Source organism: Macrobrachium rosenbergii, chromosome 13, assembly GCF_040412425.1.
Source record: "Macrobrachium rosenbergii isolate ZJJX-2024 chromosome 13, ASM4041242v1, whole genome shotgun sequence".
Taxonomy (NCBI): domain Eukaryota; kingdom Metazoa; phylum Arthropoda; class Malacostraca; order Decapoda; family Palaemonidae; genus Macrobrachium; species Macrobrachium rosenbergii.
Window position 1 is genome coordinate 54849805 of NC_089753.1, and position 23598 is coordinate 54873402.

Genomic DNA, 23598 nt, shown 5'->3' on the forward strand with positions numbered 1-23598 from the left:
AATTTAAGAAACCTAACAATGATTATCAAATTGGGTTCACTATATCGAAGACTAATCTTCATTGAGAACGGTCATGAATAAGAATAAATTGCAATGAATGTACTTCAAAATACTTTGACTGAGGGAAACCAAGTACTAGTGTGAGCATTTATTCATTAGATTTTATAAATGGAATGTTCGTTTGGGAAAAAAAAAACCCAATACTGTTTGAAAGGGAATCTGAGATATATACATGTTAGGGTGAACCTGTTCTTGTAAAATCCACAGAAAATTCACTAAAGCTGATGTACATAATGATGTGCTTTAACGTTTCAGATTTTTGTATTATAAAACATCTCGTATTAATCTTGCCTTTTGCTTGATGAATAGTATGTGTTGTTTCCTTTGTGAGTTCTGGAAATCTGTTCATCTTCGTATTTTGAATCCTTCATTGTATAAGCAGTCTCTGGTGGAGAACCGTTGAAAAATGTCGAAAGCAGCTTTTCATTGTCATTATCTAAAGCACCTTTTATTGATATTAATTCCATCTTCCTTGTAGATTATGATTATTATTCATGGAATATTATTTTATCTCAAAGACAATGATGTTGAGGAAAAACTTCGAGGGTTTCGATGAAGACATCTGGCAAAACCCTCAAGGTCAACAAACGTTGCTGGTTCTTCCTCACATTCCTTCCTCACTATTATTACCATAAAGAGCCTTTCTTCTGTTTGGCAGCAGGGATTCGCACCTGGCCTCACAGGATCATGAGCATCATATGGAATATTTTTATAGTCTCTCTCATACACCTGCATACAGTGCATATGCAATATATATATATATATATATATATATATATATATATATATATATATATATATATATATATATATATATATATATACACACACATGTATATACATATATATATTATATATATGTATATATGTGTGTGTGTGTGTGTTTGTGCTTGTGTCTGTGTCTCCACCTGTGTACACTGCGCACCCGTGCGTGGGAAGTAGTAAGAAATTTTTGATTTCCTTAAACATTATATTCTATAGAGCAATTTCCTTTTCTATTGTTATGAATTATTCTCCTCGTGAAGAGTAATGAAGAATTGTCTCTGAAATTAATATTTCCATTTATGAAAGTCTCTTGCTGTTGTGGCAACTTGTTTGCAAATGACAGAGCAGAGGGACCATCGGTATCTGAGGCATCAACGCTAATGCTGGTGCTCTTTAAGAATGGAAGCGAACTTCAAATCACTTCCTGCCTGATCGTTTATGGTCCAATTTCCTTCAGTCCCTTTGTTGTTCTCAACAAGCCTTCAGTTAAGCTCCTGGCAAAATGAAGGTTAACTAAGTAATTATTCGATGAAGTTCAAAGATATGAAATATTTCATTTTGATAACGTAAATGAATAAGCTCTTGCTTGTTTGTGTTAAATGAAGATTGTATTATCGTGAACTATAAAGTTTTAGTCTTTTCGTATCAACGAAGTTTTATAGGGCCGGACGTAAAGTCCCCCACTCCTCCAAACAAGTTTTTATTTCGAATAAGGCTCACAATAACAGTCTTACCGGTAATGGGAAACTCAAGTGATTTTGGGAATTCAGGATGTAAGATGGAATGGAAATTTCTGATCCAGTTTATGGAATTTTCACGTAACCTTTGGACTCTAAATACACACCTACATACATACATATATATGTATGTATGTATGTATGTATGTATGTATGTATGTATGTATGTATGTATGTATGTATATCCTTACGCCTGAAGGTGGGGGGAAAGGGCACTTACCAAAAGGATGTAGCAAATCTGACTGTATCGCCTCCAAGAGTAAAAATAAGAACGAACAGGGGCTGAAGGCCCTACTTTAGAGGGATTCTGGAGACAAACTCTTAGGATAACTAAATTACATGTATTTGCAACACAACATCAGAAAATAAGGAGAAATAAGGCAAGCCACTGTCGTCCTGCTGCAGCACATAAAATGAATAATAGACGTTAACTGGTTGCCGGGAATTACACTTCAATGGCCCAGTTCATAAGGTTGCAATGGGAAATTCCTCGGTGCAACCAACAAGCACACAGTCATGGCAGAGAGATTCACAGTGGCAAGCACTCCTTTCCGTAGTAGAGAAAGGCATATGATCACTGGTGAATTAACAGTAATAGTGAGGAAAAAAGGCTAGCCTTGAGGTCGACAGAGATCCTCTTTTCATGAAACACTGCTGAATAAACTTAGGACACGAGCTTCATATGACAGGTCAGGTCTATGTAATAATTGCACTTTGAAACAGAAATGTTTAGAAGAGAAAGATACGGGACTGGGCAACATCAAATTCCTTTTACTGTACCTTAATTCTGAAGAGATATCTCTTGTAGTCGTGCCAGTGGGGGCGGGGGGACGGGGGGGGGGGGGGTGTTGGCACTTGGGTTGCAGGTACTAGGACTAAGGCATTCAGCCACAGAGGTAAGTTGGCTCTGACGGAGCGGGTAGTCAAAAGATGTGTCCTGATTGGTGTCGGCATGGTCTCGCCATGAATCTCTGCGATGTAGGCCTATTTGTTAGCTCCGAGGATTACTGGATTTTTTATTCCAGATGCATTCTTGGTATGTCCAACTCCCTCCTTGGGCGAGACTGGCCAGTTAAATGCAGTTAGATGCACATGCTGGCCGGTTAAATGCAGTTAGATGTGCCCAGCTTTCTCTTCTTGGCGAACGCTGGCTGGTTAAGCAGTGCCTGGGCCATTCAGGCTCCTCCGAAGTGGGGCCAGTATCTGGAATAAGAGGCGTAAGGCAGTCACGGATAACAAAAGAGGATTAAAGTACCAAGGGAAATCAGAATGAGATGGGAGCAGCAATTCCACGACCGATTGTTAATTAAGTTATTTTGCAGCGACACAGATATTTGGTCATGGAATTGCTGCTCCCATCTCATTCTGATTTCCCACGGTGCTTTAATCCTCTTTGATCTCCGTGACTGCCTTAAGCCTCTTATTCCAGGTACTGGCCCCAACTTGGAGGAGCCTGAATGGCCCCATGCACTGCTTAATTGCCCAGCGTTCTGTAAGAAGAGAAAGTTGGGCACATCTAACTGCATTTAACCAGCCAGCATGCACATCCATATGTATATATATATATATATATATATATATATATATATATATATATATATATATATATACATATATACATATCCATATATATACATATATATGTATATATACATATATATACATATATATATATATATATATATATATATACATATATATAAATATATATATATATATATATATATATATATATATATATATATATATATATATATATATATATATATATATATATATATATATATATATATATATATATATATATATATATATATATATATATATATATATATATATATGTAAAGGCAAATGCCACGGAGGAAAATTGGAACAACGGAATGGTTGCTAGGCCTTTCGACACACGGTCCTTCACTAGCAGACTGAAGAGAAATATAAAAGTAAGTTTAGAAAGACCGTGTGTCTAAAGGTCTAACAACCACTATGTTGTTTCTTTTTTCGCCCATGGCATTTGTCTTTATTTATACACACATAAACACACACACACACTCACACACACACACACACACACACACACACACACACACATATATATATATATATATATATATATATATATATATATATATATATATATATATAATATATATCATTTTTTTTGGAAGAAATGTTTCTTTTTTCACTTTTTACTTTCAAAACAAACGAATCCAGTAATAGGTAATTTTTTTTTATTTCCTCAGAAAACCAAATATTCATAATAAACCCCACTAGATCCATTCCAGGAGCATTGTAATATAATCCACATTGTCCCATAAAGACACCCACAGGGAGTCATCACTAGATTTCCTGTGGGATGAAAACAGATCACAGACTCTGCTGCTCTCAATGTCCTTCCTGGAATTCCGAGTCTGTTTCCAGACACAGATTTAATATTGAGCTATTTATAGAATTACTCCGGTATTAGTCTCTCCTTTGGCTTGTTAATAATACGAAGTCTGAGATCCTTATAAGCAAGCGAGCAGTTGTATAAGTCAGTGTGTGAGTGGTCCACGGTAACATTCAATTTACTAACACTAATGGCAAACCAAAGCAAGAGAAGGGAGTATTTGTACGCTGATCAGGGTGAACTATTTCTCTTTTGGAATACACTTTAGAGTTGAATTAAGACAGAAGGGATCATTCTGAAAATAATCCTCCACAAGTTGGTGATTAACAATGTATAATTGGACGATACCACATTGTTTGTCCGAAGGCATTTCTACTTACGCACCTTCTATTGTAATGTCTTATACTTTTCATTACAGACGTCACTTCTTGTAATTCTCAACAGAGCAGTTTTCGTACTAAAAAGACGCATTCTCATTTTCTTCGAGACATTTAATTTACTCCTTCCCTGTTTTCTTTCTGTATCTTTTCTTTCTCTTCCCTATTTCACTTGAGCATCTTCATCAAATACCAAATCATTTTTTTGTTATTCCATAACTTCCATGGATGAATAATTCTTATCCATTCACCGCATTCAAAGTCCTCCGAGTCTATACAGTCTTGTTAACCGATTTTTTTTGTCACTTTAATATGAGGACAAGGCTCCTATGTCACAGGGAATCTCTTGAAACACGAGGAGAATTTAATAAAAAAAGATCTCTTGGGGACGGAGAGTAGAGACAAAAATGTTGATTTGCTGAGAATGGTTTCCAAATCTTGCAGGGCAGGTTCACGTCGGGTTTTTACCCGGCACTTCCAACTGTTACGCAAACAATTTCTCAAGCGCATCAAATGTGAAATGAGAATAAGGATAAGCATTTGTAGTATTCATGTATGTTGGAACTAGTGTAATCAATAACCTTAGCATCTAACGATCAATATCTGTTCTGATAACTTTTCAAGTATCGCTAAGTAAAAGTTCTTCCAATTAAGTTTCAAAATAGATGTCGTTGGCAACTCTTCGCAAAGGAACTCGCCTTGCATAAATACGGCTGTCGATGGGCGAAGCTGCACAGAACATTTTGCAGAATCAGCTAAAGAAGAAGTCAGCAGCTTGTTCATCATGAAAACGGTGAGATTAGTATGAGATTTCCTTCTATATAAACAGTACAACTTTTCATAAACTTACTGAATAAAAGCATTTTCTGGAAATTTACAGAGTGAGACAAATAAATGATCAACAGAAAAATGCAGTTGATAATGCTGATCGACATTGTAGACAGTGCGAGATCAATGAGTGTATAGAAACAGTAAATCTCACTGGATTTTATGCTATGCAAGACAGCGGAAGAGAGATTACATAAAAATTACATGTACACATTCCCGCACGTACACCCACCACACACACACACACATATGTATATACATACATACATACATACATACATACATACATACATATATATATATATATATATATATATATATATATATATATATGTATATGTATATATATATACCAAATAAATTTCTAATATGATAAGAATCACAACATAGATTGTACATCTCATACCATTTCTATACGTTGTTGTTAATGACGTGTAATTGAGGCGATATCTGTACCTTTGAAATATTTTCCAAATAATTCCCCTGTTCCCTTTGCAGATCGGCGTTGCCCTGTTGGTGTTGGTGGCCCTTTTTGCCCTGATGGAGGTCACTGGAGCCCTGCCAGCACCTGAACCTAACCGACGCTTCTTCTTTGGACAAAGTCCCTATGGCTTCGGCGGTTACGGCTACAGACCCTTCGGATACGGCTTTGGCTACGGCGGATACGGCGGTTCCTTTGGAGGCTTTGGCGGTGGATTTGGTGGATATGGTGGTGGTTTCTTTGGTTGATGAGCGCCTTATCTTCCATGAAGATACGGGAAGTTAGAGTATCAGTGACTTCCATGAACTATTTTCTGCCGAAAATCCAATGACTGATCCTTTCAGTCGTGTTGATAAAAATATTTAGTATGTTATTTTATAGGTTGTAATAAAATTGTCTACCTGTTGAAATGACTTTTAATACATTTTCCCTTCATGTAATGCAAATCAAAATAAAATCCAATGTAAATGTCTCGTGAAGTGTAGTAAATTAGGCATTTTATATGAATAAATGTTACTGCTCCAGTGTCTTTATGTTATATCTACTAATAAAATGAAGTACAGAATGGAATATCTACCGGATTTTGGATAACACATTCTAAAGCAGTGCTGATTGCATTTGAAGTAAGTCTGGAATCATATCTAATGTCAATGGCATTTTGTCTATAAACATAGTAGCAGAAAATAATGTCGAGTTACCCAGGTACTTCTTGCTTTCATGTCGCCTGTCAGGAAGTATTAGTCTAGATTCGAAAGACTTCTACAAAGGCTTAAACTTCTTCATTAACTTTAGAAAGTACCAGAAGAATGTATATCCGACTGTAATTGTAGTAGTTAGCTCTTAAAAATTCATTTTGAGCAAGAACAAAGCACTTTTTACCTTTGTAAAACTTTTATTTTATGACGTTCTGATTAATCAGCAACAAACTGTCAGTAAGTAAGTAATTCGGTCAATGAACACGTGATCATTATCATTAAATCGTACAAATTTCTGTATCCCTTTGGTGTTTATTTATTCAATCAGCTACTTTCGAGACTTCTTCGTTAAAGGTCAATGATACATATTTCTTGTAGGTATTCATTTCACTTTAGGCCGGCTGATGACGTCAGTAATAAAATGTTTCGGGTACTTGAAGGACCTAAAGGTGTCTACGACATGGGAAAGTTCGTCCAGAAATGCGGGGTCGCATATACGAAGTGCCTATAAAGCAAAACTAGTAATAACATTCCTTTTAACTTGTTGTGAGTGGTGGGAAAATTAATTAGTAAAATTTTATTTGTTAGTAGTTTTTCTAAAACTGAAAATTTGAAAGAGTTAGGTGTATTTTCATTAAAATAATTTTGGGTAGCCGACGGCGCTCAGCATTCCCTTGTGTCACACAGTTGATGTAATTAGCTGTCAGTTGTTATTTGTGGCACCTGCGGTTTTGTGCCCTGTGGTGACAAAAGCATCAAGGTATTGTGTTGGAGTATCGTTGCCGATGAGCACACTCAAACGTGTTTTCCACTACTTTAACATTTTCTTGTTATCTTGAGAGATCTTATAAACCGCTGTAATTTGGAAGCAAAGTTGCTGGGAGTGATATCAGGAAAAGGTCTCTCGCGATACTTCATCTGTCTGTTCCCTGTTCTCGAAGTCTGAATCTTTTATTTGAATCTATCATTAGTGTTTTCAACCACGTGACGCGTGATAGCGGAGGGTGTTTTTCCCTCGCACTGTGCGCTTGCTTTATCATATCATAACCTCTTGATGACTAAAGGATTTTCAGTGGGTTTTTGTTTTTTTTTCCTCATTAAGTTGGTTTACATTTGATGGTAATTTTCAGATTTAACTGTTTGCTAGTTTTTGTTTTTTTACCTTAAAAGTTTTAACTTATTTTGTTGCTAAGTGTCTAGTTTTTTCTGACAGCAAAATATGCAAGGTATGACCTGAAACATATATCAGTAAGTGAAGACGCCGTTCTTAACATCGTGAACAAAGCTACCTACCTTTTCTGTAGCTAAATGGCACATGTTCATAGTACGTCCCATATATCATAAAAAATTGTGAGCGTGATGACCTTGTTTTATGTTATAAACCTTCTATTTATTACTTCGAAATGTTGGTTACGAAGTCTATGGTATCTTTAGCAATTTTGAACATTATTTTACTTGTTTTTAATAATGCGATTAACAAAATCCCACTTGACAAAGAAGATTCCATAGTGTTTTGGAATCTACTGCCGACAAATGTTAAATAATGTAATGCACATGACAAGACTTTTGAAACTGAGTTTTACTCCAGTTTGCATCACAAGAAGAGGAATAAAATATCAAAACTTTTTTAAGAAAAGAAAATTTCTTATAATTTTATAGAAAAATAGACTTTAATCTTTTCATTTGCATAAATCGGTCAGTCTTAATATTTTCGAACATTGAGCAATTCATGGAGGTCATTGATGTTCTAACTTCCGGTATCTTCATGGAAGATAAGATGTTTATCAGCCGAAGAAACCACCACCATATCCACCAAATCCACCTCCAAAACCTCCAAAACCGCCGCCGTATCTTTCAGCCAAAGCCGTATCCGAAGGGTCTGTAGCCGTAACCGCCGAAGCCATAGGGACTTTGTCCAAAGAAGTGGCGTCGGTTAGGTTCAGGTGCTGGCAGGGCTCCAGTGACCTCCATCAGGGCAAAAAGGGCCACCAACACCAACAGGGCAACGCTGATCTGCAAAGGGAATCAAGGGAATTACTTTGCTATATTTTAGTTAGATGCTTTAGTAAGTTTATTGTACTTTACTTGTGAATGAAAATGAATAAGGATAATATAGAGTAAACTACTAACCACCGTAAATATCTTGAATAATTACAATTAGAAATTACAAGTTACATGACTAATAAATAAAAAGGAAAATAAATTTTGATTTACTACAGTTTTATGGGATGTCGGGATGGCTGTTTCTTTGTATATTTACAAGTAACTTACTATTCGTATATACATGGCATTCATATATATCAAACTGTTATTCGTTTATTCACCGAGTATCTTAGAATTTATGTTTTAAAATCATAAAATTCCTTATTTTATACTTACAGTCTTCATGGTGAATAGGTGCGCTTCTTCCTTGGCTGATTCTGGAAGTGTATGTCAGAGTGCCTTGCAACCGTCTATTTATAGGAGGCTCGTTCCAGAGTGGAGAGTTGCCAGCGATCTATTTTGAAACTTGGGTTGTCAAACGATCTGCGTAGAAAGCCTTGAATGACGTTCACAACTAATATCGACAATTGTCATCAAATGCAATTATTAGCCATATTATTCCTCAGTCTGTTGGCACGATAATTATAAATACAATAATTATCTCCTTGGTAAATCTGTAGATTAGGAAATTTTCTTAGCGTAATCAAGGGAAGAACGGGGTAAAACCCGTCCTAAACGTCCTTGCAAGATTTAGCAACGTTCATCGTAGCTCCCTCCCCCTCTACCTCCCATGTGAGAGAATTTTTGTTTAGACGACTGATACTGTTAGTTTGTGACTCAAAGGAAGTCTGGGGCATCGGAACTTTAATGGGGTTTCCAGGTCCATACCTCCCTGGTATGTTGCAAAAATATAGACAAAGAAGAAAATAAGTACTTTCGGGATTTTGAGAACGTATGTGCTGTGGGCAGGTTTAACTTAACTAAAATAGAAGTGTACAGATCATAAAATCACGATGTTTTGTGTATATTTTGTAAACGAAATTTTATATATCAAAGTGCATTTGTTTGGTAAATGGAATGCTAATTTAGAAGAATGTAGGTAGACAAAGAGGAGTGTTGTAGGAAAGGGAGGAAGGAATAATCAAAAAAAGTAATTAATAATGAGCAAATGTGTCAAAATGAAAGAAGATTCAAACTGAGAGGCACCGAGAGGATCATTAGGCTTTATAATATTTCATACTTTTACCGAATGGAGATAATAAAATAAAAGCAGAACTTAATGATGCAGAGATTATTATTATTATTTTTTTTTGTGAATATCTGCAAAACTTGTTGAAGCCATTATGGACAATCAAAGGGAGGTTGGCAATAAGGAGAAAACATTGTAAATGGAACAATTGATACGAGTGGGAATGTGCTGCCTTTATTTGATAATAAGGTCATTAACGACGCTATTTAGCGGAAACATGTAAAAGGCGATCTTTTTAACAAGTAAAAGGTGAAGGAAGCTATTCTAAGAATGCAAGATTTTAATATTGATTTATTTGCTTAAAATCGTGTTTGGAAGTGATAGATCAAGCCATGCAGACAAATGACAGAAGGGTTTATAGGGAAGATTTGTAGTGGGATAAGACGATAAACATTAAGTTGGTGAAAGAATGCAAAGGTGATTGGAGGATTAGCTCGGTATAAAGGTATGTCTAATACTGAAACATCTTTGATACATTTACGGATGAACGGAATTACTTGAAAATTTAGAAAAGGAGAGTAATAAATATCGGGAACTGAAGATATAGCTTGTATAAGGAGCTTTCTATAACCTAAGGATTAATGGCAGACTTTAAAGAAAAGAAATAATATTTACATGTAAGTTAATTGTTTAAAACCTTACCCATATCATATTTGTAGGTCTCTCTTAATACGCCAACAAAAAAATTATAACGTTTAACTGCACTAATTGTGGACACGTAAATGTCTTTTTATAACACGTTGGCCTAAAGACAAAAAAGAGAATGCATACAGAAAGTATCTAATGAAAATGATTGTCAAAATGAAATAAGGTGTAAAACAATACGACCATTGGAAATATACCTCTTTTAATTCAGCAGCCATTTGAACCTTAAAACCTATAACCAGCAGGTTATTCCAACAGCCAAATATGTCCTCAGAACATTTACGTCTTCTTCGGTACGAATAGAATAGTGAAAAGGTCATGCGATTTTAATATAATTTACTTTTATTTGTTAAAAACCCTTTCTATAGGATGATAACTGTGGATTACCATCTGAGTCTACTCTGTTACTGGTGCGTAAGACGAATTATGAAATTCTATTTTAAATGGTTGAATATAAAACAGTCATTGGCACCTCATTTGTACTAGAAAAGGTATAAGGTTCAACTTCTTCCATGGGCCAAGAGACGCCCTGAAACCAAAGGTGAACTGACTTACTATTCTTAGGTATTTCAGTTTGATACCATTTTCAGCCACGATTTTCTTCTTCATAAAGTAAAGATTCTATTTCTTTGAGTAACAGAAATGAATTATTTTAATGATATGCCGTTTTTTGTTGTTTTGTTCTGTTGCAAGGAAGAACTACTCAGTACGACTGTGTTTTTTCTATGAGGCCTCGTAAATTTCAGAAACATAAAGCTGCAAGATACTCCTCTGGAAAGAGATCATCTAATTTAAGAATTTATAAACGCTTATGAATATATATCTGGTTGAAAATATAGAATAATAGTATTTATAATCATGAGCACATGTGCATAACTTTCTGGATACTAGAATATATTTGGCGGTCATCAAATTCTCTTTTATTTAACTCATTTGTGTTGGAATATCATTGCCAATGAATACACAGAAACATTTTTTCCATTACTTTAACATTTTCTTGTTCTCTTGAGAGATCTTTTAAACCACTTCATCTGTTCCTTGTTCTAGAAGTTTGATTTTTTAATTGGAATCTGTCATTACTGTTCTTAATCACGTAACGCTGGGTATTGGAGGGCGTTTTTACCTTGCAATGTGCACTTGCTACATCATATCATATCCTCTTGATGACTAAATGATTTTCACGTATCAACCCTCAGCGGATTTTTTCCTCATTATGTTGGTGTTATTTTGATTTGTAAGTTTCAAATTTAATTGCTTGCTAGTTTTTTTTTTTTTTTCCTTATTTTGTACCAAAGTGGTGAAGTTCTCAGTTATTTCTGGCGTTTTGCAGTTGAACCTCTATCCTGCAACGCGTTTTGACAATAAATTATGCAAGGTATGATCTGAAACATATGTCTTAATATCGTGAACAAAGCTATCTACCTTTTCTGTTGCCACACAGCACATGTTCATAGTACGCCAGTTTATTGTGGACCAAGACCTCCCAAATATCATAAAAAATTGAGTGTGATGACCTTGTTTTGTTATAAATCTTCTACATATTACTTCGTAATATTGGGTACGAATTTTATTATCTTCAGCAATTATGAACTTTGTTTAATTATTTTTAATAATGTGTTTAACAAAATTCCACTTGACAAAGAAGATTCCAGAGTGTTTTGGAATCTAGTGCCAACCAATGTTAATTAATTTAACACATGTGACAAGACATTTGAAACTGAGTTTTACTTCCGTTTACAAAACAGGAAGAGGAATAAAATATCGAAAGTTTTTTTTAAGAAGAATAAAATTTATTATAATTTATAGAAAAAATAAATTCTCATCTTTACATTTACACAAATCTGTCAGTCTTAATATTTTCGAACATTGAACAATTCATGGAGGTCATTGACGTTCTGACTTCCGGTATCTTCATGGAAGATAAGATGTTTATCAACCGAAGAATCCACCACCATATCCACCAAATCCACCTCCAAAACCTCCAAAACCGCCGCCGTATCCGCCGTAGCCAAAGCCGTATCCGAAGGGTCTATAGCCGTAACCGCCGAAGCCATAGGGACTTTGTCCAAAGAAGTGGCGTCGGTTAGGTTCAGGTGCTGGCAGGGCTCCAGTGACCTCCATCAGGGCAAAAAGGGCCACCAACACCAACAGGGCAACGCTGATCTGCAAAGGGAATCAAGGGAATTACTTTGCTATATTTCAGTTAGATGCTTTAGTAAGTTTATTGTACTTTACTTGAGAATGAGAATGAATAAGGATAATATAGAGTAAACTACCAACCACCGTAAATATCTTGAATAGTTACAAGAAGAAATTACAAGTCATATGACTGATAAATAAAAAGGAAAATAGATTTTGATTTACTACAAGTTTGATGGGATGTCGGGATGGCTGTTTATTTGTATATTTACAAGTAACTTACTATTTGTATATACATGGCATTCATACATATCAATCTGTTATTCGTTTATTCACCGAGTATCTTAGAATTTATGTTTATACTTACAGTCTTCATGGTGAATAGGAGGTGTGCTTCTTCCTTAGCTGATTCTGGAAGTGTATGTCAGTGTGCCTTGCAACCGTCTATTTATAGGAGGCTCGTTCCAGAGTGGAGAGTTGCCAGCGATCTATTTTGAAACTTGGGTTGTCAAGCGATCTACGTAGAAGGCCTTGAATGACGTTCACAACTAATATCGACAATTGTCATCAAATGCAATTATTAGCCATATTATTCCTCAGTCTATTGGCACGATAATTATAAATACAATAATTATCTCCTTGGTAAATCTGTAGATTAGTAAATTTTCTTAGCATAATCAAGGGAAGAACGGGGTAAAACCCGTCCAAAACGTCCCTGCGAGGTTTAGCAACGTCCATCGCAGCTCCCTCCCCTTCTACCTCCCAAGAGAGAGAATTTTTTTTAAATGACTGATACTGTTAGTTTATGACTCAAAGGAAGTCTGGGGCATCGGAACTTTGATGGGGTTTCCAGGTCCATACCTCGCCGGTATGTTGCAAAAATATAGACAAAGAAGAAAATAACTACTTTCGGGATTTTGAGAGTGTATGTGCGGTGGGAGGTTTAACTTAACTAAAATAGAAGTGTTCAGATCATAAAATCACGATGTTTTGTGCATATTTTATAAACGAAATTATATATATCAAAGTGCATTTGTTTGGCAAATGAAGTGCTAATTTAGAAGAATGTAGGTAGAAAAAGAGGAGTGTTGTAGGAGAGGGAGAAACAGGGAAAAGGAACTGGAATGCTTAAAAAATAATTAATAACGAGCAAATGTGTCAAAAAGAAAGAAGAAGCAATCTGAGAGGTACCGAGAGGATCATTAGGCTTTATAATATTTCATATTTTTCCGAATGCAGATAATAAAACAAAAGCAGAACTTGATGATTCAGAAATTATTTTTTTATGTGAATATCTACAAAACTTGTTGAAGTGATTATGGACAATCAAAGGGAGGTTGGTAATAAGAAGAAAATATTGTAAATGGAACAATTGATACGAGTGGGAATGTACTGCCTTTATTTGATGATAAGGTCATTAATGACGCTATTCAGCGGAAACATGTAAAAAGTGATCTTTTGTAACAAGTAAAAGGTGAAGGAGGATATTCTGAGAATGCACGGTCTTAACATTGATTTATTTGTTTAAAATTGTGCTGGAAGTGATTAATCAAGCAATGCAGACAAATGACAGGTGGGTTTATAGGGGAAGATTTGTAAAGGAATAAGACGATAAATATTAAGTCGATGTGAGAATGCAAAGGTGATTGGAGGATTAGCTCGGTATAAAGGTATGCCTAAGACTGAAACATCTTTGATACATTTACCGGTGAACGAAATTATACGAAAATTGAGAAAAGGAGAGTAATAAATATTGGGAACTGAGGATAAAGAGCTTTCTATGACCTAAGGATAAATGGCAGACTTTAAAGAAAAGAAAAAAAAATATATAGATATTTTTTCAGTAGCGAATGCATACTATGAGATTATTGTTTAAAACCTTATCTAGATAATCTTTGTAGGTCTTTCTTAGTACGTCAACAAAAAAATTCTAAAGTTTAACTACACACATTATGGATATGAAATGTCTTTTTGTAACACGTTGGCGTAGAGAAAAAACTGAAAATGCATACCGAAAATCCAACAGCCAAATATGTCCTCAGAACATTTACGTCTTCTTCGGTATGGATAGAATAATGGAGGAGTAATGTGACTTTATGATTTACTTTTATTTCTTAAAAACCCTTTCTGTAGGATGATAACTGTGGATTCCCTTTTTAAGTCTACAGTGTTTACTGGTGCGTAAGACGAATTATGAAATTCCATTTTCAATGACTGAATAAAAACAGTCATTGGCACCTCATTTGTACATGAAGGGATAATAAGGTTCGACTATTTCCATAGGCCAAGAGACGCCCTGCAACTCGGTACGTGTTACTCACTTTATGATTCTCGACAACCCTTACATAAAACTTCATCTGAGGACAAATCAAAGGTGAACTGACTTACTATTCTGGTAAGTTCATAGGCATTTCAGCTTAATACCGTTTTCATCCACAGTTTTCTGCTTCATAAAGTGAAGATTCTATTTCTTTGAGTAACAGGAACGAATTATTTTAATGATATGTCTTTTTTGTTGTTTTGTTAATTGTTGCACAGGAGAACTGCTGCGTGCGATCGTGTTTTTCAATGAGACCTCGTAACTATCAGAAACATAAAGCTACAAGATACTCTTCTGGAAAGAGATCATCTAATTCAAGAATTTATAAACGCTCATGAACATCTAAATGAAAATATAGAATTATATTTATAATCATAGGCACATGTACACAAATTTCTGAATACTAAAATATATTTAGCAGTCGTCAAATTCTCTTTTATTCAACTCATTTGTGCTGGAATATCGTTGCGGATGAGTACACTGAAACGTTTTTTTTCTATTAATTTTTTTACGTGCTTTTATTGAACTTGAATTCTGCGTCTGTCCTCTGTCTGTCTCTCTGTCTATCTTCAAATCTTGTAACTCAATTTTCAACGTGTTCCCTTCGTCTTATGGACTTAAAATTCTGCACTGTTACTCAGGGGAGGAAAGGGGTAAGGGAGAGAGGGGAAGGAGGAGGATGGGTAGGGATAGGGAGGGGAGGGAAGAGGGAAGGGGAGGTGGAAGACACAGCTAAATTAGCATTTGATTGCATGCACAGAAGGGGGAGGAGGAGGAGGGGAAGGGAGATGGAAGAGGGGAAGGAGGGGAGGAAAAGGAGTGTTAGGGAAAAGGCAGAGGGGCGGTCACAGTTAAATTACATAGATCGTGTAGTGGGGGGAAGCGGGAGGATGGGCCAGGGGAGGGTGACAAAAGATAAATTAAAATTTGATCGTGTGCTCCAGAAGGGGAGGGCGAGGGAGGGGAGGGGAGGGAATACTGACCCTACAGTGACCTCTCCCAGTATCTCAGGATTAGTATGAAACTCTTCGGATTTTTCACAGCTTCTTTGACTTGGTAGAAACTATCTTCTATATAACCCCTCCCCCTTCCTTCTTCCATCCCCTCCCCTCCCCCTCGCCCTCCCCCTTCTGGAGCACACGATCAAATTTTAATTTATCTTTGTCCTCCTCCCTTCCCTTTTCCATCCCCTTCCCTCCTTCCCCCTCCACTTCTGGAGCACACGATCTAGAGCTAATTTAACTGTGACCGCCCCTCCCCCTCCCTTTTCCCTAACAATCCATTTTCCCCCTCCTTCCCCTCTTCCATCTCCCTTCCCCTCACCCTCCCCCTTCTGTGCATGCAATCAAATGCTAATTTAGCTGTGTCTTCCACCTCCCCTTCCCTCTTCCCTCCCCTCCCTATCCCTACCCATCTCCTCCATTCCCTTCTCTTTACCCCTTTCCCCTCCTTTCCCTCCCCTGCCCTTTCCTCCTCCACCACTCCCCTCCTCTTTCCCCTCAATCTTCCCATTTTCCCCCTCCCCACTTCCTCTCCTTTTCTCCTCACCTTCCCTCTCCCTCACCTTCCACCTTCCCTCCATCTCCCCTCCCTTCCCTTCACCTCCCCTCGCCCTTCCATCCTCTTCCCTCTTCTATCTCCCCTCCCCTTCCCCACCCCTCCCCTTCCCCTTCCATCCTCTTCCTCTTCCATCTCCTTCCCCCTTTCCCCTATCCCCTTCCCTCCTCCTCTCCCTCTTCCTGCCCCTCCACTCGTCCTTCCCTTCCCCTCCCCCTTCCTTCACCCTCCCCGTAAACGGATATCAGATCTGTTAACTACAATCATAAATCTGTTACAATTTCTGTTAAAACTAAAAAGTATAAAAGAAGAAATTATGAACATTTTTTCTATAGACATGCTTTTATTAAAATGCACTAAAAAGTAAAATACAATTTTTTGAGACACCAGGATTTCCTTACAATTAATCATGACAACAAAAATAAAAGCTTGGGTCCCTAATAAGGAAGGAAATGCTTAGAGAAAAGAAATAATTTTTTTTTTCTTAAAGCATTTCCCTCAATGCTTGGGCCCACGCTTTTATTTATGTAGACATGATTAATTGTACGAAAATCCTGGTGTGTCTCAAAAATTATTTTTTACTTTTTAGTGCATTTTAATAAAAGCATGTCCATAAAAATTTTCTTTATATTGTTTTTTTATACATTTTCTTGTTCTCATGAGGGATCTTTTAACCCACTGTCATTTGGAAGCGAAGTTGCTGGGAGTAACATCAGGAAAAGGTCTCTCGAGATACTTCATCTGTTCTCTGTTCTCGAAGTCTGAATTTTTAATTGGAATCTGTCATTACTGTTCTCAACCACGTGACGCGTGGTAGTGGAGGGTGTTTTTCCCTTGCACTGTGCAATTGCTGCATCATATCATATCCCTCTTGATGACTAAAGGATTTTCACATATCAGCCAGTCAGTGGGATTTTTTTTTATTAAGTTGATGTAATTTTGATTGTGAATTTCAAATTTTATTATTTGCTCATTTTTTTTATCTTTAAAGCTTTAACTTATTTTGTTGCAAAGTGTTTAAGCTCTCAGTTATTTCTGGCGATTTGGAGTTGAAACTCGACCCTGCAACGTATTTTGACAGCAAAATGTGCAAGGTATGACCTGAAACATATATCAGTAAGTGAAGACGCCTTTCTTAATTTCATCAACAGAGGTACCTGGCTTTTCTGTTGCCACATAGCACATGTTCCTAGTACGCCTGTTTATTGTGGACCAAGACCTCCCATATATCATAAAAATTGAGTGTGATGACCTTATATTATGTTATAAACCTTCTATTTATTACTTCGTAATGTTGGTTACGGCGTTTATGGTATATATCTTCAGCAATTTTGAAATTTATATAATTGCTTTTAATAAAGTGTTTTAACACAATCCCACTTGAAAAAGAATCTGGTGCCAACAAATGTTAAATATTTGACAAGACATTTGAAGTAGCTTTACTTCAGTTTACACCACAGGAAGAGGAATAAGATATCGAAAGCTTTTTTAAGAAAAAGAAAATTTATTATAACGTATAGAAAAATAAACTCTCATCTTTTCATTTGCATAAATCCGTCAGTCCTAATATTTTCGAACATTGAACAATTCATGGAGGTCATTGGCGTTCTAACTTCTGGTATCTTCATGGAAGATAAGATGTTTATCAACCGAAGAAACCACCACCGTATCCACCAAATCCACCTCCAAAACCTCCAAAACCGCCGCCGTATCCGCCGTAGCCAAAGCCGTATCCGAAGGGTCTGTAGCCGTAACCGCCGAAGCCATAGGGACTTTGTCCAAAGAAGTGGCGTCGGCTAGGTTCAGGTGCTGGCAGGGCTCCAGTGACCTCCATCAGGGCAAAAAGGGCCACCAACACCAACAGGGCAACGCTGATCTGCAAAGGGAATCAAGGGAATTAATTTGCTAAATTTCAGTTAGATGTTTTAGTTAGTTCAGTGTACTGTACTTGTGAATGAGAGTGAATAAGTTTAATACAGAGTAAAACTATTAACCAACGTAAATATCATGAACAGTTACAAATAGAAATTACAAGTCATATGATCGATATATAAAAAAGGATATGGATCGAGATGGTTGTTAATTTTTATATTTACAAGTAACATTATTCGTATATGCATTGCATTCATACATGTCAAACTATTATTCGTTTATCCACCGAGTATCTTAGAATTTATGTCTTTAAATGATAAAATTCCTTATTTTATACTTACAGTTTTCATAGTGAATAGGAGTGTCCTTCTTCCTTAGCTGATTCTGGAAGTGTATGTCAGTGTGCCTTGCCACCTTCCTTTTATAGGAGGCTCGTTCCAGAGTGGAGAGTTGCCAGCGATCTATTTTGAAACTGGATTGTCAAGCGATCTGCGTAAAAGGCCTTGAAAGACGTTCACATCCAATATCGGCAGTTGTCATCAAATGCAACTATTAACCATATTAGTCTTTTGTCCTATTGACACGATATTAAAAATGCAATAATCATCTCGTAAATGTATTCATTAGGAAATCTTAGCGTAATCGATGGAAGAGCGGCGTAAAACCAGTCCAAAACGTCCCTGCAAGTTTTAGCAACGTCCATCACAGCTCCCTCCCCCTCTACCTCCCGTGAGAGAGAATCTTCTTTTTAGGCAACCGGCACTGTTAGCCTCTGACTCAACGGAATTTTAGGGGTACCGGAATTTGGTGGGGTTTCCAGGTCCAAACTTCCTGGTATGTTGCAGAAACATAGGGAAAGTAGAAAATAACTACTTTCGGATTTTAAGTGTGTATGTGCGGTGTGCAGGATTAACTTAACTAAAATAGAAGTGTTCAGATCATAAAATCACGATGTTTTGTGCATATTTTGTAAACGAAATTATATATATAAAAGTGCATTTGTTTGGCAAATGGAATGCTAATATAGAAGAATGTAGGTAGACAAAGAGGAGTACTGAAGGAGAGAGAGAAACAGGGAAAATTAACTGGAATGTTTAAAAAAGTAATTAATATGAGCAAATGTGTCAAAATGAAAGAAGATTCAAACTGAGAGGCACCGAGAGGATCATTAGGCTTCATAATATTTCATATTTTCATTGAATGCAGATAATAAAAAAAGCAGAATTTGACGATGCAGAGATTACTTATTTTAATGTGAATATCTGCAAAACTTGTTGAAGCGATTATGGACAATCAAAGGGAGGTTGGTAATAAGAAGAAAACATTGCAAATGGAACAATTGGTACGAATGGGAATGTACTGTCTTTATTTGATAATAAGGTAATTAATGACGCTATTCAGTGGAAACATGTAAAAGGCGATCTTTTGTAACAAGTAAAAAAGTGAAGGAAACTTTTCTAAGAATGCACGGTCTTAATATTGATTTATTTGCTTAAAATTGTGTCTGGAAGTGATTGCTCAAGCTATGCAGACAAATGACAGAAGGGTTTATAGGGGAAGATTTACTGGAGTAAGACAATAAACATTAAGTTGATGTAAGAGTGCAAAGGTGATTGGAGGATTAGCTCTGTATAAAGGTATGTCTAAGACTGAAACATCTTCGATACATTTACGGATGAACGGAATTACTTGAAAATTTAGAAAAGGAGAGTAATAAATATTGGAACTGAGGATATAGCCTGTATAAGGAGCTTTCTATGACCTAAGGATAAATGGCAGACTTTAAAGAAAAGAAATAATATATACATATTTTTTCAGTAGCAAATGAATACTATAAATTTATTGTTTAATATCTTATCCAGATAATCAGTGTAGGTCTCTCTTAGCGTCAACAAAAAATTCTAAAGTTTAACTGCGCACATTGTGGATATGAAATGTCTTTTTATAACACATTGTTCTAAAGACATAAATACCAAAAACATCTGATGAAATGAGCGACAAAATGAAATAAGGTATAAAACAATACAATCTTTGGAAATATACAGCTTTCAATTGAATAGCTATTTGGACCTTAAAACCTATAACCAGCAGGTTATTCCAACAGCCAAATATGTCCTCAGAACTTTTAGGTCTTCTCCGGTACGAATAGAATAATGGAAAATCATGTGACATATAATTTACCGTGACATTAAAAACCCTTTTATAGGATGATAACTGTGGATTCCTTCTTAAGTCTACTATGTTTACTGGTACGTAAGACGAATTATGAAATTCCATTTAAAACTGAATAAAAACAGTCATAGGCGCCTCATTTGTATGTGAAAAGGTATAAGGTTCAACTACTCCCATAGAGACGCCCTGCAACTCGGTGCCTGTCATTTCCTTTATAATTCTCGACAACCCTTACATAAAACCTCATCTCAGGACAAATCAAAGGTGAACTGACTTGCTGTTCTGGTAAGTTCATAGGTATTTTAGCTTAAGAACTTTTTCAAACACAATTTTCTGCTTCATAAAGTGAAGATTCTGTGAATTATTTTTAATGATATTCCGTTTTTTGTTGTTTTGTTTTGTTGCAAGCTAGAACTGCTGAGTTACGATCGTGTTTTTAATGAGAGGCCTCATAAATATCAGAAACATAAAGCTACAAGATACTCTTCTGGAAAGAGATAGTCCAATTTAAGAATTTAAAAACACTTATGAATATACATCTAAATAAAACTATAGATTAATAATTATAATCATAGGCACATGTACATAACTTTCTGGATACTAGAATATATTTGGCAGTCATCAAATTTTCTTTTATTCAGATCGTTTGTGTTTGAATATCGTTGCCGATGAGAACACTCAAAAGTGTTTTCCATTAAATTTTACATGCTTATATTTAACTTGATTTCTGCGTCTGTCTGTCTGTCTATACTCAAATCTTGTAACTCAATTTTCGACCTGTTCCTTTCGTCCGATGGACTTGAAATTTTGCATTGTTACTCAATCACGATGACTGCAACCTTAGATGATCAGTAGGTTAGCAGTGACCTCTAGTGACCCTACAGTGACCTCTCCCAGTATCTCAGGATTTATATGAGACTCTTCGGATTTTTCACAACTTCTTTGACTCGGTAGAATTTATCTTCTCTATAACCCCCTCCCCCTTCCCTCTTTCATCCCCCTTCCACTTCCGCTCCCAAGCACACCATCAAGTGTTAATCTAGCTTTGTCCTCCCTTCCCATTCCCTCTTCCCTCCCCCTTCCCTCTTCCATCCACTTCCCCCACCCATCCCGCTCCCCGCCGCCTTTCAAAGCACGTGATCAAGTGTTAATTTAGCTGTGTCCTCTAGTCCGCCTCCCTCTTCCCTCCCCCTCCCCACCCCTACCCATCCCCTCCCTTCCCTTCCCTCCCTTACCCTTTCCCCCTCCCCTTCCCTCCCCTGCCCCTTCCTCCTCCACCCTCCACTCATCTTTCCCTCCATCGTCCCATTTTCCTCATCTTCCCTCCCCTCCCCCCTTCCCCTTCCCCTTTCCTCTTTTCTCCTCCTCTTCCCTCAACCTCAACTTCCACCTTCCCTCCATCTCCCCTCCTCTTCCTTTCAACCTCCCCTTCCCCATCCATCCTCTTCCCTCTTCCATCCCCATTCTACCCCCCTTATCCCCTTCCTCTCACCTTACTGCTCCCACTCGCCCTTCCCTCGTCCTTCACTTTCCCCTTTCCCCTTCCTTCACCCTCCCCCGTAAACGGATATCAGATTTGTTAACTACAATCATAAATCGTTTAAAATTTCTGTCAAAACTTTTATTAAAGTGCACCATAAAGTAAAACATAATTTTTTGAGACACACCAGGATTTTCGTACAATTAATCATGTCAACAAAAATAAAAGCTTGGGCCCCTAATATGGAAGGAAATGCTACGAGAAAAGCATTTCCTTCAATGCTTGGGGCCCACGCTTTTATTTTTGTAGACATATTAATTGTACGAAAATCCTGGGGACTCAAAAATTATTTTTTTACTTTTAAGTGCATTTTAATAAAACCATGTCGAAAAATTTTTTTTATATCTTTTTATACTTTTTTTTTGTTTTCTGTAATTTGGAAGCAAAGTTGCTGGGAGTAACATCAGGAAAAGGTCTCTCGAGATAATCCATCTGTTCTCTGTTCTCGAAGTCTGAATTTTTAATTGGGATCTGTCATTACTGTTCTCCACCACGTGACGCGTGGTAGTGGAGGGTGTTTTTCCCTTGCACTATGCACCTGCTGCATCATATCATATCCTCTTCATGACTAAAGGATTTTCACATATCAGCCGTCAGTGGGATTTTTTTTTATTAAGTTGGTGTAATTTTGATGGTAAATTTCAAATTTAATTGTTTGCTAGTTTTTGGGGTTTTTAATCTTAAAAGTTTTAACTTATTTTGTTGCAAAGTGTTTAAGCTCTCAGTTATTTCTGGCGATTTGTAGTTGAAATTCGACCCTGTAACGTATTTTGACAGCAAAATGTGCAAGGTATGATCTGAAACATGTATCCGTAAGTGAAGACGCCTTTCTTAATTTCGTCAGCAAAGCTACCTACCTTTTCTGTTGCCACATACCACATGTTTATTGTGGACCAAGACCTCCCATATATCATAAAAATTGTGAGTGTGATGACCTTGTTTTATAAATTTTAAACTTTATATAATTGTTTTCAAAAAAGTGTTTAACACAATCCCACTTGAAAAAGAAGATTCCAAAGTGTTTTGGAATCTGGTGCCAACAACTGTTAAATAATTTGACAAGATATTTGAGGTAGCTTTACTTAAGTTTACACCGCAGGAAGAGGAATAAAATTTCGAAAGTTTTTTAAGAAAAAGAAAATTTATTATAATTTATAGAAAAAATAAACTCATCTTTTCATTTACATAAATCGGTCAGTCTTAATATTTTCGAATATTGAGCATTCATGGAGGTCATTAACGTTCTAACTTCCGGTATCTTCCTGGAAGATAAGATGTTCATCAACCGAAGAAACCACCACCATATCCACCAAATCCACCTCCAAAACCTCCAAAACCGCCACCGTATCCGCCGTAGCCAAAGCCGTATCCGAAGGGTCTGTAGCCGTAACCGCCGAAGCCATAGGGACTCTGTCCAAAGAAGTGGCGTCGGTTAGGTTCAGGTGCTGGCAGGGCTCCAGTGACCTCCATCAGGGCAAAAAGGGCCACCAACGCCAACAGGGCAACGCCGATCTGCAAAGGGAATCACGGGAATTAATTTGATAAATAAATAGTTAGATGCTTTAGTTAGTTCATTGTACTGTACTTGTGAATGAGAATGAATAAGGATAATATAGAGTAAAACTATTAACCAACGTAAACATCATGAACAGTTACAAATAGAAATTACAAGTTATATGATCGACAAATAAAAAGGAAAATAGATCTTAATTTACTACAGTTATATGGATTGGGATGGTTGTTTATTTATATATTTACAAGTAACATTATTCGTATATGCATTGCATTCATA

The 23598-nt window shown here is 36.6% G+C and overlaps 4 protein-coding genes across 6 annotated transcripts in view; 1 reads left to right on the forward strand and 3 right to left on the reverse strand.

Moving 5' to 3' along the window:
• Positions 1-5064: 5064 nt before the first annotated feature.
• On the forward strand, positions 5065-6044 carry LOC136845328 (keratin-associated protein 19-8-like). Its single transcript, XM_067115553.1, has 2 exons — positions 5065-5118; positions 5652-6044. Exons 1-2 carry the CDS (start codon positions 5110-5112, stop codon positions 5880-5882), a joined length of 240 nt encoding a protein of 79 aa, XP_066971654.1. The 5' UTR covers positions 5065-5109; the 3' UTR covers positions 5883-6044.
• A 5985-nt stretch (positions 6045-12029) lies between these two features.
• LOC136844692 (keratin-associated protein 19-8-like) lies at positions 12030-12782 on the reverse strand. Its single transcript, XM_067113938.1, has 2 exons — positions 12713-12782; positions 12030-12369 (listed from the first exon to the last, which is right to left on the reverse strand). The coding sequence occupies exons 1-2, from the start codon at positions 12719-12721 to the stop codon at positions 12139-12141; spliced, it is 240 nt and encodes a 79-aa protein (XP_066970039.1). The 5' UTR covers positions 12722-12782; the 3' UTR covers positions 12030-12138.
• A 4948-nt stretch (positions 12783-17730) lies between these two features.
• LOC136844693 (keratin-associated protein 19-8-like) lies at positions 17731-18477 on the reverse strand. The gene is made up of 2 exons (XM_067113939.1): positions 18436-18477; positions 17731-18098 (listed from the first exon to the last, which is right to left on the reverse strand). The coding sequence occupies exons 1-2, from the start codon at positions 18442-18444 to the stop codon at positions 17868-17870; spliced, it is 240 nt and encodes a 79-aa protein (XP_066970040.1). The 5' UTR covers positions 18445-18477; the 3' UTR covers positions 17731-17867.
• Positions 18478-22927: 4450 nt separating this feature from the next.
• The window catches only part of LOC136845321 (keratin-associated protein 19-8-like), a 44410-nt gene continuing 43739 nt past the window's right edge, over positions 22928-23598 (reverse strand). For all 3 annotated transcript variants that reach the window (XM_067115542.1, XM_067115541.1, XM_067115540.1), the window contains exon 2: positions 22928-23318. In XM_067115542.1, coding sequence (XP_066971643.1) covers positions 23088-23318 — 231 coding nt within the window. In that variant the 3' untranslated portion in view covers positions 22928-23087. The remainder of the gene's footprint in view (positions 23319-23598) is intronic.